The sequence below is a fragment of the Saimiri boliviensis genome, chromosome 17 (genome assembly GCF_048565385.1).
Source record: "Saimiri boliviensis isolate mSaiBol1 chromosome 17, mSaiBol1.pri, whole genome shotgun sequence".
NCBI lineage: Eukaryota > Metazoa > Chordata > Mammalia > Primates > Cebidae > Saimiri > Saimiri boliviensis.
The window spans coordinates 71,533,737-71,548,115 of record NC_133465.1 but is presented as its reverse complement, the minus strand read 5'-3'; the positions used below and the strand labels follow the sequence as shown (position 1 = coordinate 71,548,115).

Below are 14,379 nucleotides of genomic sequence, written 5' to 3'. Positions count from 1 at the left end.
GACGCTGGATGTTTTAGTTGGAAACGGCAAAGGACCTCTAGGACCGCAGCCGCATGAGGAAGAGAGAGAGAGAGAAACCAGGAGGATGAGGGAAAAGTGAAGTGAGAGAGAAGATGGGGCGGGCGTCTAGGGACGCTCAGGATTCAGGAATTAACTCAGGATGAGCTGCTGTTGCCCACTGGTTCCTGGATTGCAAGAGACCCTCTGCCCCCAGCACCCATCCCAGGTTTCGGCACCAAATGTAAGAGTTAAAGAAAGAGGAGAGAAGCACGAAACGTGGCCGGCAGTTAAAGCTAGATTCACTTTAGTTAAAACCCAAGAGGCGCTCCTGGACAACTCAGTCAGGAGTGCTTTCTCTTACAGACTAAGGGTATGTATTGGTTTCAGGGTGAGGGGCGTATAAGAAGCTTGTAATGTTTGTATGTGTTGAGAAGTTTATGGTGGAGTTAGAATCTCTTTGGGAAGACAGGAGGTTATCTTGGGGCAGACATCTTCCCACCTCTGGCTGGGCTAACATGTCTCTGGTCTGGGAGGAGTGTGAATGTTTCTGGTTGGAGATGTCACTTGTGCTTTATCGTCATACTGACCTTAGCCATTAGGCTGATACCCTTTGGATTGAGATGGTTTTTTATTAAGGTGAACTTTAGAGTGAGGGGCTTATCTAAAATGGTGATATTCCTGCCCTGTCAGTCAGGGCACAGCTTGGTCTTACACATTTTAGGGAGATACGAGACAATCAATATATTATGTAAAAAGGACATTAGTTCCCTACGGAGAGGTCGGGACAACTCAAAGCAACGCCCCACTGGCTTCCAGGTCACAGATTGGTGAGAGACAAAAGGTAGGGTTGCATTCTTTTGAGTTTCTGGTAAGTCTTTCCAAAGGAGGCAGTCAGAATACGCATCTATCTCTGTAAGCAGAGGGTGACTTGGAATACAGTGGAGGCACACTTGCCCTGAGACGGTCCAGCTTGAAGGGGCCCAAGATATTTTCCTTTCACAGGCTTAAGTCCTCACCCCGTGAGCCTCAGAGTAAGATCCCATTGGAAATAAGGTTGTTGCAGATAATTAGTTCAGATGGGGTCCTGCTGGCACAGCGTGGCCTGATCCAATGCTTGGCATCCTCCTACATAGGAAAAAGCCCAGGTGACTATAGACAGAGACTGGAGCCAGTGTTCACACACCAAGGAGTGCCAAGGATGGTGGCCACCATTGTGAACTAGGAGGGGGCAAGGAAGGGTCCTCACCAGGGCTTTCAGACAGGGCCCAGCCCTGCCCACACCTTGGTTTCAGGCTCTGGGCTCCAGAACCTGGAAAGAACACGTCCCTGTTGTTTTAAGCCTCCAGTGTGTGGTGGTTTGTTATGGAAACTGCAGAAAGCTCATGCAGATGCACCAAGTTGGGGGATGGCTCAGGCCAGTCTCGCTTGGGCTGAGCAAGAGACTCACGCAGATGCCGCTTGTTGGGGGCTGCCCAGGTCAGCTTCGCTCGGGGTGAGCGGGAGACTCATGCAGACGCCGCTTGTCAGAGGCCAGCCCAGGTCAGCCTCGGAAGACTGGGAAGGGGAGGAGAGTTAGGGGTGCTGGATGGGGGAAGGTGGTCTACGGGGTCCCATGCATTAGGATCTTTGGGCATGGGAGCTAATTTGTCTGAGTTTTCTTTTAAGGGTGCCAGATGGAGTTTTTTTCCCAGTTGTCTTTAAGGGAAAAAGGAAGACAGGTCCTTGTCTCCAGCCAAGAACATAGTTCATTTTTTCTTGAGAAACTGGACTTTTATCATTCACATATTAAATTAAAAGTTGACATACCCAATCCTTGTTTGACCCAAACTTTGGCCAGAAAACTGAGGGTTTGAGGATGGGTTCCTGAATCTAAATGAAACAATAGTGTTTTATCATTTGTTGCTTTTTCTTGTGTTTGGTTCTGTCATTATCTTTCCAGTATTTGAACATGAGACCTAGATGACTATTAGGGGAAATGTTATTATTGCTAGGTTTATCTTTTTTATCCTCTGCCTTACTTGGGGTATTTCCCATCTTGGAGAAAATGTCTGTGGGCTCAACCCCCTCTCTCTCTCTGTGTGTGTGTGTGTGTGTGTGTGTGTGTGTGTGTGTGTGTGTGTGTGATAGAATCTCACTCTGTCACCTAGGCTGGAGTGCAGTGGTGTGATCTCAGCTCACTACAACCCCCGCCTCCTGGGTTCAAGCGATTCTCCTGCCCCAGTCTCCTGAGTAGCTGGGATTGCAGGCACATGTCAGCATGCCTGGCTAATTTTTGTGTTTATAGTAGAGATAGGGTTTCACTGTGTTAGCCAGGATGGTCTTGATTTCCTGACCTTGTGATCTGCCTGCCTTGGCCTCCTAAAGTGCTGGGATTACGGGCGTGAGCCACTGTGCCTGGCCTAGCTCAGCCTCTCTTAATAGAGATTTCTTGCACCCTCTAGAGGCTCAACCCCTCATTTTAGGGATTTCTTGCCTTTCCCTTATCTAGAGGCTCAATCCCCCTTACTGGAGGTTTCTTTCATTCTTAAGCTTTCACTTCATCCTTCTCTATCCACTTCCCTTATGGGAATTTTAGGTCCCTCTTAGCATTGGTGGGTCAGTATAAACCCCACAACAGGAAACTGCCTTAAGCCATATGAGGTGACCATGGAACCACAGATCGGGACTTCACACTCATTTTACACTCAGTTGTGCATCTCATTTACACACTTTCAACCTCCAAGATATCCCAACCATCAAGGAAATACTTTGTTACTCCTGTGACTTTTCTTATCTTGGTCTGTGCACAGTTTTCTGGTCACAAAATAAATGCAGTATGTGAAGCTCCTTTCCACCCACATTGCTGAGAGTCCCAGTTTATTCATCACACCAGGAGGGGTCTCAATCCCTCATCCCTGAGGCCACTGCAGTGAGGCAATGGGACACATCTCCTCATGAGAGGAGAAAGGCGATCCTGGACAAGCCTCCAGGTTGTTCAAAACAAGAACTCAAAGTTGCAATGAAAACACTTAGACAAAAGGTTTCTCAGCAAGACAGATTTACTTCTGCAGACAGGTGCTACTCACACTTTCAGCCACTACAAGAGCACAGTGAACAAAGGAGAGAAGGGGTGTTTATTCCTAACACAGTTACTGTTTCTGTGTCCTTCCCCTATTGGCTGGGGTTGGGATCTAAGCTGATCCCAAGTGGCTAAAACTTAAACTTTTCTAAATAAGGTAATAAATCGAAAGCTTTGAAGGCTGAAGCAGAGAAGGGGATGAGTACTGGAGGACTGGGGTGGTTGATTTACAACCTTACAACGTATGAAGAGGAACTTAGCAGTACAAGGCACGTTTGGACATGTCAGGACACGGCTAATGCAGGAAGGGTATTCACAGAAGAGCTGTTTTAGCGGGGAGGGGCAGTTCACAGCAGAGCAGGTAGCTTAGGAGACGGGACAAGGAAGTTGATCTTGAGAACAAAGAACAAGGAAGTTAAAAGTTAAATCTTTGAAGAGGAACTTACTGTCTCATAAACAAAGGTATGAGGGCAGTTTTTCCAAGGGATTTTATTGGCTCTGTAAGTGAAGTTTGGTTCCTTAAAGGAAAGCACACCATTCCAGTCAAAGCCTTGGTAAAATAGCCAGTTTCTCCAATTGTGTCCTGTTATAAATGAAAGCAAATTCTTATTGCGCTTATGCAAATAACTGTATTGTCATAAGTTAAGAGTACTCACAGTTTCCTAATTCTGGAGAAATCAGGTAAAGAGAAACAAATGTGTTCCACATTTTGTTCATAGGAGTATACTTTTGTCAATTGTTGAAAGCTGTAAATAGGCTGGGTATGGTGGCTCATGCCTGTAATCCCAGCACTTTGGGAGGCCAAGGCGGGTGAATCACCTGAGGTCAAGAGTTCAAGACCACCTGGTCAACATTTTAGATCCAGGAGTCAAAGCCCTGTAACTCAATGTCACAAGTACTTTAAAAGCACAAAATTAAATCTTAATTTAAAACTAATTTTAGGCTGGGTGCAGTGGCTCATGCCTATAATCCCAGCACTTTGGAAGGCCGTGGTGGGAGGATTGCTTGAGGTGAAGAGTTCAAGACCAACCTGGCCCACATGGTGAAACCCCATCTTTACTAAAAATACAAAAATTATCCAGGTATGGTGGCAGGAGCCTCTAATCCCAGCTATTCGGGAGGCTGAAGCAGGTTTGCTTGCTTGAACCCAGGAGGCAGAGGTTGCAGTGAGCCAAGATTACATCATTGAACTCCAGCTTGGGTGACAGAGTGGGACTCTGTCTCAAGAAAAAAATTTTTAATCTCAGCTTTTTCCTAAGCAAAGTAAAACTTAATAATATGACAACTTGATCATAAAAGATTTTGTTTTTAAAAATATATATAAATCCTCTTATTGTGACTTACACCGACCATTCATGACATGCTTGGACTTTCTGGTTGGTCCTGAAAACATTCCTCTGCCTTAAACAACCAGTCATTTTACTCTAGGACAAAATTTATCCAAGATTCTTTCTCATATAAAATTATTTCTCCTTAAGCTTTCTTACTGGAAAAAAAAAACTCTATAGTTTTATAACTTTCTTTATATCTCTTTTATTTTCTGGTTCCTTTTACCTTGTTTTATACACAACTTTTAAGTAAGCTTTGAATTAGACAAAAATCGTTCACCTTTTTTAAGGGAACACACTTTTTTTTTTTTAAGAAAGAATGTTTTCCTACAAATATATTTTATGAAAAATACTCAAATTATGAAATGTCTATTAGTTAATATGACTATAGATTCTAAATTATGGTGAGTTTGTCTACAAGTATTCTATTACATTTACCTAATTATTTTAATTGTTTATCTAGATTATTTATGAAAATTGCAGTAGTCATCATTTAAAGTTATGGAACCACTTGCAAAATTATAACTAAGAGAGTGAAAAAGATTTCACCTGAATCCTTTTGGATTTTTTTTTTTTTTTTTTTTTTTTTTTGAGATGAAGTTTCAATCTTGTCCCTCAGGGCTGGAGTGCAATGGCACGATCTTGGCTCACTGCGACCTCCGCCTCCCAGGTTCAAGCAATCCTCTTGCCTCAACCTCCCAAGTAGTTGGGATTACAGTTGCCTGCCATCACGTACAGCTAATTTTTTAATTTTTAGTAGAGATAGGGTTTCACTATGTTGGCCAGGCTGGTCTTCAACTCCTGACCTTGTGATTCACCTGCCTCAGGCTCCTAAAGTGCTGGGATTAGAGGCATGAGCCACCATGCCAAGCCTCTATTTTGCTTTTAACCTCCAAGCTGTCCTTGTTCATTCCTGGCCATAGGCCAAACTAACTTTGGGAGGAACTTAGTTTATAGTTTAGCTTTGAAATGAACACAATAACAAACCTTAATGCCTGTGGACTAGACCTCCTAAAGCCACAAGATTAGAAGTTATGATAATCTTACTAAATTCCAGAAGTAACTATTTTATTAAACCAATATAAATGTCATTAAGATTACATAAGCAAAGATCATTCTTTTTTGGGCTGAGTTTAATTTTGTAACCCCTATGCCAAATTTTGACACCTTATAGTATTTGGCAGGGATAAGTATGAAATTGCTTGATTAATAAATGCAAACAAGGCCAGGCATGATGGCTCACACCTGTAATCCCAGCACTTTGGGAGGCCAAGGCAGGTAGATCACGAGGTCAGGAGTTTGAGACTAGCCTGTCCAACATGGTGAAACCCTGGCTCTACTAAAAATATAAAATTTAGCTGGGCATGGTGGCAGATGCCTGTAATCCCAGCTATTCACAAGGCTGAGGCAGGAGAATCGCTTGAACCCAGGAGGCAGAGTTTGCAGTGAGCCAAGATCATGCCACTGCACTCCAGCCTGGGCGACAGAGCAAGACTTCAACTCAAAAAAAAAAAAAAAAAAAAAAAAAGGAAGTATGCTGGCAATTCGTAAGACATTTCTAATATTACTTCACCAGTAATTTTAAAGCTAGCTTATTTACTAAAGATTTATGTAAACTTGAAAAGCATATGACCAGTCTTTTCTTTTTTCCTGATCTAAGTATTTGGTTTAAGTGCTTTTATTTTCTTAAGCCAATTAATTAGAGTTTTTAAAATATATTTTTAGTAGTAAAACATTCTGTACAGAGCACATAAATCCATAGACGTATTAGGCATGCCAATAGAAGTACATTTTTTATTTTTATAAAAATCTTTTTTTTTTTGCCGGGCGCGGTGGCTCATTCCTGTAATCCAGCACTTTGGGAGGCCGAGGTGGGTGGATCATCTGAGGTCAGGAGTTCAAGTGGTCATCATGGTGAAACCCCAACTTTGAAACTAAATAAATAAAATAAAATAAAATAAATTTTTTTTTTGGTCTTAGACTTTCACAGCCTGTTTCACAACCCTAGGCAGTTGTCAGCTAAATAGCCTTAGATTTGCATATTAAAGGAAACAACCCAGGTGAAAAATTTATAACATAAGGTACAGAGAGAAAAGTCTGGTGGTACTAGAGGGAGATTAAAGACAAGGCCAAATCAATTATAGACGTCTATCTTAGGATTGTGTAAGGAAACCAATTTTATTTAGATAGGGACTACTGGTCTTTAACTGGATCTCTGAGTTCTGGCAGAGCCCACACTGAATCCTGAGTCTCCACAAATGGAGAGTTATTATGAAGTTAGACCAGGTGATGCTTTTACAGTACACTTTTTAAAAATGCTTTTTGAAACAAATACTTTTTTTTTTCTTTTCTTGGAGACGGAGTGTCACTCTGTTGCCCATTCTTGAATGCAGTGCATGATCTCGTCTCACTGCAACCTCCACCTCCCAGGTTCAAGCAATCCTCCTGCCTCAGCCTCCCGAGTAGCTGGGATTACAGGCACCCACCATGATGCCCAGCTAATTTTAGTATTTTTAGTAGAGACAGGGTTTTGCCATATTGGCCAGACTGGTCTCGAACTCCTGACCTCAGGTGATCCACCGGTCTTGGCCTTTCAAAGTGCTGCAATTACAGGCACGAGCCACTGCACCCGGCCTAAACAAAGACATTTCTAAGTGTCTAAGCCATACTCTTCTTTAAAAACCCAAGAATAACCCCTATTGCAGTAACTATTTTAGTCAAAAAAAAAAAAAAAAAAAAAAAACACAGAAAGAAACAGGGCCGGGCACGGTAGCTCACGCCTGTAATCCCAACACTTTGGGAGGCCGAGGCGAGTGGATCACGAGGTCAAGAGATCAAGACCATCCTGGCCAACATGGTGAAACCCTGTCTCTACTAAAAATAGAAAAATTAGCTGGGCATGGCGGCGTGCACCTTTAGTCCCAGTTACATGGGAGGCTGAGGCAGGAGAATCAGTTGCTTGAACCTGGGAGGTGGAGGTTGCAGTGAGCTGAGATCTCACTACTGCACTCCAGCCTGGCGACAGAGCAAGACTCTGTCTTAAAAAATAATAATAACAAAAAAAAAACATAACACAAATACAGATTAAGCTGTTTAAGAGCTGAGATGAACTTGTCTGTTTACATTTTTGGGGTTCAATAAGGAAAGACAGGTTTCTCCCCCAAGGGGATTCTGGCACCTTCTTGGTTTTCTTTAAGGAACCTCAGGCTATTATAAACTATTTTAGGTCCTTCATGCAACAGAGGGTGCGACAGAAAGAAGAGACAGCAGAAGTAAATGCAAAGAACAGAATTCAGTCAACGGAGAAGAAAAAAGCTTTTGCTCAAAAAAAAAGACAAGGTCCCAGGAGAAAAACAAAAGCAGGGAGACCGTTTGAGCGCACACATTTATGCGCACAGATGCGCACACGTCCTGGACGCAGCTTTTACTTAAGCTGACTCTTAACCATGGAGCTCCTTTAAAGTATCTTTTAAGTCTCGTTACCATATTAGCTAGGACGCATTGCTGCTGTTTCAGCCATTGCTCCTTCAGTTTGGCCTGGGTAGCAAATAGGTGGTCTTGCTTTGTAAGTTAAGACCCTTAATAGTCAAAATAGAAAACCTTTCCTCTTGTTTTTTTTGTTTTTTTTGTTTTTTTAATGTTTTTCTTTCTCGTCCTCCTCCCCGCTACCCCAGACGGAGTCTTGCTCTGCTGCCCAGGCTGGAGTGCAGTGGCGCGATCTCGGCTCATGCAACCTCTGCCTCCCAGGTTCAAGCAATTTTCCTGCCGCACCCTCCCGAGTAGCTGGGATTACAGATGCCCGCCACCACACAAGGCTAATTTTTGTATTTTTAGTAGAGATGGGATTTCACCATGTTGGCCAAGATGGTCTCAATCTCTTGACCTCATGATCTCCCGCCTCAGCCTCCCACAGTGCTGGGATTACAGGCGTGAGCCACGGTGCCCGGCCCTCCTATTTTTTTTCCTTTTGCTGGCCATCTTTCTCTCCTGCCATACCGTGCGTGTGCGTGTGTGTGTGTGTGTGTGTGTGTGTGAATTTAGCCACTTCAGAGGCCTTGTTCCCCATAATTTGGAACTTTCCTTTGGATTTGATGACGTCAGATAGAGTTGATCAAACCCAACGGGAAAATGACCAAAACAACAACAAACAAACAACAGTAACAACGAAATCAGTTACGCAAACACGTGATGGCACAATGTACACGGTCACTGAGCGCACTACGGGTAAGGAGAAACTGAGACCAGCTGGTTGTCAATCTTAACTTTAGCCAAGACAAATGCCAATTCAGTTGCTTGCCTAGGGGCGGGTCTCAGGCTCTCTGCCATCCTGGAGGCAGGAAGGAAACCTCATCCCTGCTGTGGGCGAGCACAGACTCCATGAAGGAGTTACTGCCTTCCACTGTCACAGAAGCAGGAAAAGCTTGCCTTCCCTGTTGGAAACGAGCAAAACTCTTAAAAAAAAACAAAAACAAAAACAAAAAGGCAGTTGTGTAGCAACATAAACTTCAGATCTCAATCAAATTTTGGGAGATCAGGGATTCTCTGCGGGGGCCACTGCCAGACCTCAGCAAATTGTCCTGTTGGTTTGAGCCGTAAAGTTAGCTCATTCCAGTACAAAGCACCGATCGCAGTTTTGTCAATGGTCGGGGGCCTCTCCACTCAGAATCCCTTCATGGGTGCCAAGATGTGAGCCCAGAAAATCTGAGACAGGTCTCAGTTCATTTAGAAAGTTTATTTTGCCAGGTCGGGGGTGCACGCCTGTGCCCCAGCTCGGGAGGTCCAGAGCTGTGCCCCAGGCGATCGGGACAGAGCTGGTTCTGAACATTTTAGGGAGATGGGAGACATCAGCATAGGTCAGGTGAACATTGGTCCGGTCTGGAAAGATAGGACAACTCGAATCAGGCAGGAAGACTCCAGTGGGGAGGGGCTTCCGGGTCACAGGTAGGTAAGAGACAAACACTCTTCTGCACTTCTGATCAGCCTTTCCAAAGGAGGCAGTCAGGTCTGCACTGGTCTCAGTGAGCAGAGGGGTGGCTTTGAATAGGACGGGAAGAGGCGGGTCTGCCCTAAGCAGTTCCCAGGTTGACTTTTCGCTTTACCTTAGTGGTACTTTCCTCTCACACTGCCGGGGGAGCCCTCGGAACCTGTGCTTGTGGCTGTGGTGGACATGCTCTGCCAGGGAGACCATGCAGGCAGCGCCCTCCGCGCTTCCTAGGACAGGGCCTGGTGAGCACGTGGGCACTCGGTATCCAGGTCTGTAACTGGCCGGGTGGAGCCCGGTGTTCACGGGTCTGTCCCTCCTCGGACTGTTTCTCCAGGATAATTCTTTCTTTTTTTATTTGAGATGGAGTCTCGCTCTGTCACCCAGGCTGGAGTACAGTGGACAAACTCAGCTCACTGCAACCTCCACCCACCCCCCACCCTGGGTTCAAGCGATTCTCCTGCCTCAGCCTCTGCAGTAGCTGGGATTACAGGTGTCTACCACCACACCCAGCTAATTTTTTGTGTCTTTTTTTTTTTTTTTTTTTTTTTTTGAGACGGAGTTTTGCTCTTGTTACCCAGGCTGGAGTGCAATGGCGCGATCTCGGCTCACCGCAACCTCCGCCTCCTGGGTTCAGGCAATTCTCCTGCCTCAGCCTCCTGAGTAGCTGGGATTACAGGCACGCGCCACCATGCCCAGCTAATTTTTTGTATTTTTAGTAGAGACGGGGTTTCACCATGTTGACCAGGATGGTCTCGATCTCTTGACCTCGTGATCCACCCGCCTCGGTCTCCCAAAGTGCTGGGATTACAGGCTTGAGCCACCGCGCCCGGCCTTTTGTGTCTTTAGTAGGGACGGGATTTCATTGTGTTTACCAGGCTGGTCTCGAACTTCTGACCTTGTGATCCACCTGCCTCGGCCTCCCAAAGTGCTAGGGTTACAGGCATGAGCCACTGTGCCTGGCCTGAGAATTCTTTTTTTTTTTTTTTTTTTTTTTTTTTTAGATGGAGTTTCGCTCTTGTTAACCCAGGCTGGAGTGCAATGGCGCAATCTCGGCTCACCGCAACCTCCGCCTCCTGGGTTCAGGCAATTCTCCTGCCTCAGCCTCCTGAGTAGCTGGGATTACAGGCACGCACCACCATGCCCAGCTAATTTTTTGTATTTTTAGTAGAGACGGGGTTTCACCATGTTGACCAGGCTGGTCTCGATCTCTTGACCTCGTGATCCACCCGCCTCGGCCTCCCAAAGTGCTGGGATTACAGGCTTGAGCCACCGCGCCCGGCCCTGAGAATTCTTTCTTTCATTTTGGTTCTACTGTAAATATTTTTCCACATCATCACAATTCTTCACAAACAGAATCTAAATGGTTGCATATTTTATCAAGTGGCCACACCATAATGCACCTAGTGATTTTCTTACCAATGGTCCTTGATGGTGTTGGCAGGTGTTACTACAGCACTGTGGTGGGCGGTTTTTTGTCTCCATTTCTGAACTTCCAGTTGAGGCTCACCTTCTGTTCACATAATCTCCACCCCTCAGCGTGGTGTGTGAAGCTCTCTTCCTGGAAGCCCAGGCCGGCTGGCCTTGCTGGTGAGCATGGAGGATCCAGTGGGCCAGGGAGTCAGAGAGTCCCAGGAAGGGGTCCAGGTCTTGCTTCAGGTTTGCAGCCATGGCGTGTGGAGTGGGGGGCAGGCTCTGGCTCCCTCAAAGTGGCCTCCATAGGAGGGGAAGCTGTGCCTTTTGCAGGCATCTTAGCTGGACTCGTGTTTGAGCTGGGACAGAGCTTGGGGCTTTGTTTCCCTTTTCAGGTATCCGGGGTCTCTGCTGGCGTCTGGAAGCCCGTGTTTCCTCTAATGTGTCTGGTTTTGTAGTTGTTCACAGCCAAACGGAAAGACTCATAGCACCGAGTCCCTCCTGGTCAGAGGCAGAAGTGCCCTCACCCTCGCTGTCGGAGCTGAGTGGGCAAGGCCTGTCTCCTGGTCCTCCTGCCTGGGTGGCTCCTTGCAGGGTCTGTCGTTCCTGTGCCTGCCCTTTGACCCTAGTGTAACGCGTCTCTTTTCTCTGGTTGCTTTCAGAGTTTCCAATTTGTCGCTGATTTTTCAGCAATTTGAGTATGCAGTGCTCTGTGGTGTGATTTTCTGTTCATCTTGCGTAGGGTTCATTGACCGTCGTGCTGTGTTGCAGGTTTTCGTCACAGCGTGGCACCTGTGGCCTGTGTAGCACCTGTGGCCGACGCGCCTCTCGCCCTCTCGTTCACCTCGGCCCCTGGTTCTTTGTGCAGGACGCTGCTTCACCTTGTCCCTGGTCTCCAGAGCTCTGCTCATTTTTCCTTCTTTGGCCCCTCTCCTTGTGAACTTCTGTTTGGGTATTTTCCGCTGCCAGTGTTTATATTCACTGCCTGTTCTTCTGCACTCTCTGACCTCCTCATCATCCTATTCAGTGGATGTTTGATTGTACTAAAGTAAACATAATGTAAAACTGGCCACTTTAACTAGTTTTTGGTCACAGTTCAGCAGCATGAAGCACATTCACACGGTTCTACAGCCATCACAACACCCATCTCGAGACGTTCTCATCTTCCCAAACTGAGGCTCTGTCCCCAGGAAACACTGGCTCCCCTCCCCGCCCCCAGCCCCAGCACCCCATTCCACTTTTCTGCCTCTGTGGATTTGACACTCCAGGGATCTCAGCAGTATGGAAGGCTTCAGGAATTTGAGTGTCATATTAGTCCTTCCGTCGGGTCAGAAAGGAGGGACATCACAGCCTGGGATGGGGAGGGCAGCAGGGACCACAGCCCAAGCTGAAGCAGGGGACCGGCCTGAGAGGGGTGCGGGGAGGTGGAGGCACAGTCCGCCAGGAGCAGCTGGGGAACCATTCATCTTTGTGGCCATCTCTCCTTGTATTTGACAGACGCTCCTCAGGCAGCATGAAGAAGAAATAAGTAAAGACTTTCCATCCAGTGAGATCCAGCGGTTGCGAGAGCAGAACATGAGCTTGCGAAACGTGATTGCACAGATGAGGAAAGAAATGGAGACTCTCAGCCATCAGATTCCTCTTCCTGCCCAGAGAGTGGGGGAGAGCACAGAGGCGAGCCAGCCTGACCCAGAGGCGGGGGGCGATGCAAAGCAGCCTGACCCAGAGGCGGGGGGCGATGCAAAGCAGCCTGACCCAGAGGCGGGGGGCGATGCCGCCACTCCTGGTGAGTAAGAGGGAGAAGTGGAGAAGGGGAGACAGGGACAGAAAGGGGGAGGGAGGAGAACGGACGGGAGCATAGGTCTCGGCTGACGTCAAGGAGGTCTCATTGCAGAGTCCTGTAAGTTAGCGTCCCCTGTGACAAATTGAAAGTATGGGCCCAGTGCAGTGGCTCACGCCTGTAATTCCAGCACTTTGGGAGGCCAAGGTGGGCAGATCACGAGGTCAGGAGATGGAGACCAGCCTGGCCAACAGGGTGAAACTGCATCTCTACTAAAAATACAGAAATTAGCTGGCGTGGTAGTGTACGCCTACAGTCCCAGCTACTCTGGAGGCTGAGGCAGGAGAATCACTTGAACCTGGGAGGCAGAAGTTGCAGTGAGCCAAGTTCGAGCCACTGCACTCCAGCCTGGTGACAGAGCTAGACTCTGCCTCAAAATAAATAAATTAATTAATTAATTTTAAAATAAAAATAAAATCAAAGTATGAAAACTGCTTTTTTTCTCCAAGAGAAATAATCTTAAGTTTTATACCAAAAAGCTTTTCTGTTTGTAAAGTGGAAGGAAAAAATGAGGGTACCTACTTGACACACTCAAAAACCTGAGTCTTAGACTTGGACCAGGGCTGGCTTGGTGTCACGCCATCCCAGAGTGGTTGGTAGCAGGCGCTGGCGGACCTCGGGCCCTTCCTCCAGCACAGCGTCCGTGGCAGAGCTGCAGAGGGCCACCCAACGCCCAGGGACTGCATGAGTGGCGGTGGGTGGGTGGATGCCGGGATGGATGCAGAGTGTCCGTTCTCAAGATGGGACTCAGCTCCCCCGCACAGAGGCACGTGGGCTGGCAGCAGGTGGAGCGTTTGCTCCTGATTGCTGATCCCTTCCTGGAGAGCACAGAGGCTGTGCTGGTCTCTGGCTGCCACACCCTGGCGAGTGAGGGAGGGGAGGTCTTTCAGTCTGGCACACACACAGAGTGTGGAAACTGCTGTGAAGCTGCTGTGTGAGGAGGACAGGGACAGTGAAGCCAGTGGGCATGAGCTGGAATCGGCTCCCTGGTGCTCATGGCCAGGAGGTGGGAAAGGATGCCGTGTATGTGTCATATTCACGAGGCTTTTGGTTTTTTTTTTTTGGCAGATTATGTTCTGGCCCTTGAAGCAGAAATACAAAATCTAAAGCATAAATTTAAAACCCTGGAAGGGCAGCTGGAAGATGTGTTGGACCCTTTAACAATGTCGTCACCTCGTGCTAAGTCTCAGCCCAGCATCCACACCTCGACAGAGACCACTGGTGAGAGCCCACGTCTTGCTGGGCTACTTGCTGTCCCTTTACAAACTGAAACCTGCAGAAAGCTGTCGCTCAGTTGTACAGTTTGAGGCCATTGCAGAGGCCAGGGCAGCGTCCTCAGGCCCAGCAGCCCCGAGTGCTTCCTGCAGAGCCCACGTGTGCTGGCTACTCCCTGCAGCTGGCGCTCCCTGTGTGGGTATGAGTGGAATTCTGTGGCACCTGTGCTTCTGTCCGACTCCCTGCAGCTGGCACTCCCTGTGCGGGTGTGATGGAATTCTGTGGCACCTGTGCTTCTGTCTGGCTTCTCAGACCTGCGTTGTGTTTCCTAATGCCAGGCCCTTCTCTAAAGCATCATACAACTCACACTGTCCGCGGCATGCGAGGAAGCCCCAGGCGCTGCACCCGCGCCAGCTCCCGCATGGTCAGCGGCTCTTCTGTTCCCTCTAGGGGACATGTAGCACATCCTGTTTTGGTTTAATTTGCAAATTCTTGGGATTGAACATTTCTGTGTGCATGGGTGTATGATTGGCCAGGGCTGCCG

General features: G+C 47.2%; 1 protein-coding gene across 10 annotated transcripts in view; it reads left to right on the top strand.

The window, feature by feature from the left end:
• CCDC57 (coiled-coil domain containing 57) overlaps positions 1-14,379 on the top strand; it is a 152,062-nt gene that overhangs the window by 71,677 nt on the left and 66,006 nt on the right. For all 10 annotated transcript variants that reach the window (XR_012514746.1, XM_039476197.2, XM_039476196.2 and 7 more), the window contains exons 11-12: positions 12,278-12,566; positions 13,689-13,841. Coding sequence is in view for 9 of the 10 variants with exons in the window: in XM_039476197.2 (XP_039332131.2) it covers positions 12,278-12,566; positions 13,689-13,841 (442 nt within the window). In the remaining variant the exon portion in view is untranslated. The remainder of the gene's footprint in view (positions 1-12,277; positions 12,567-13,688; positions 13,842-14,379) is intronic.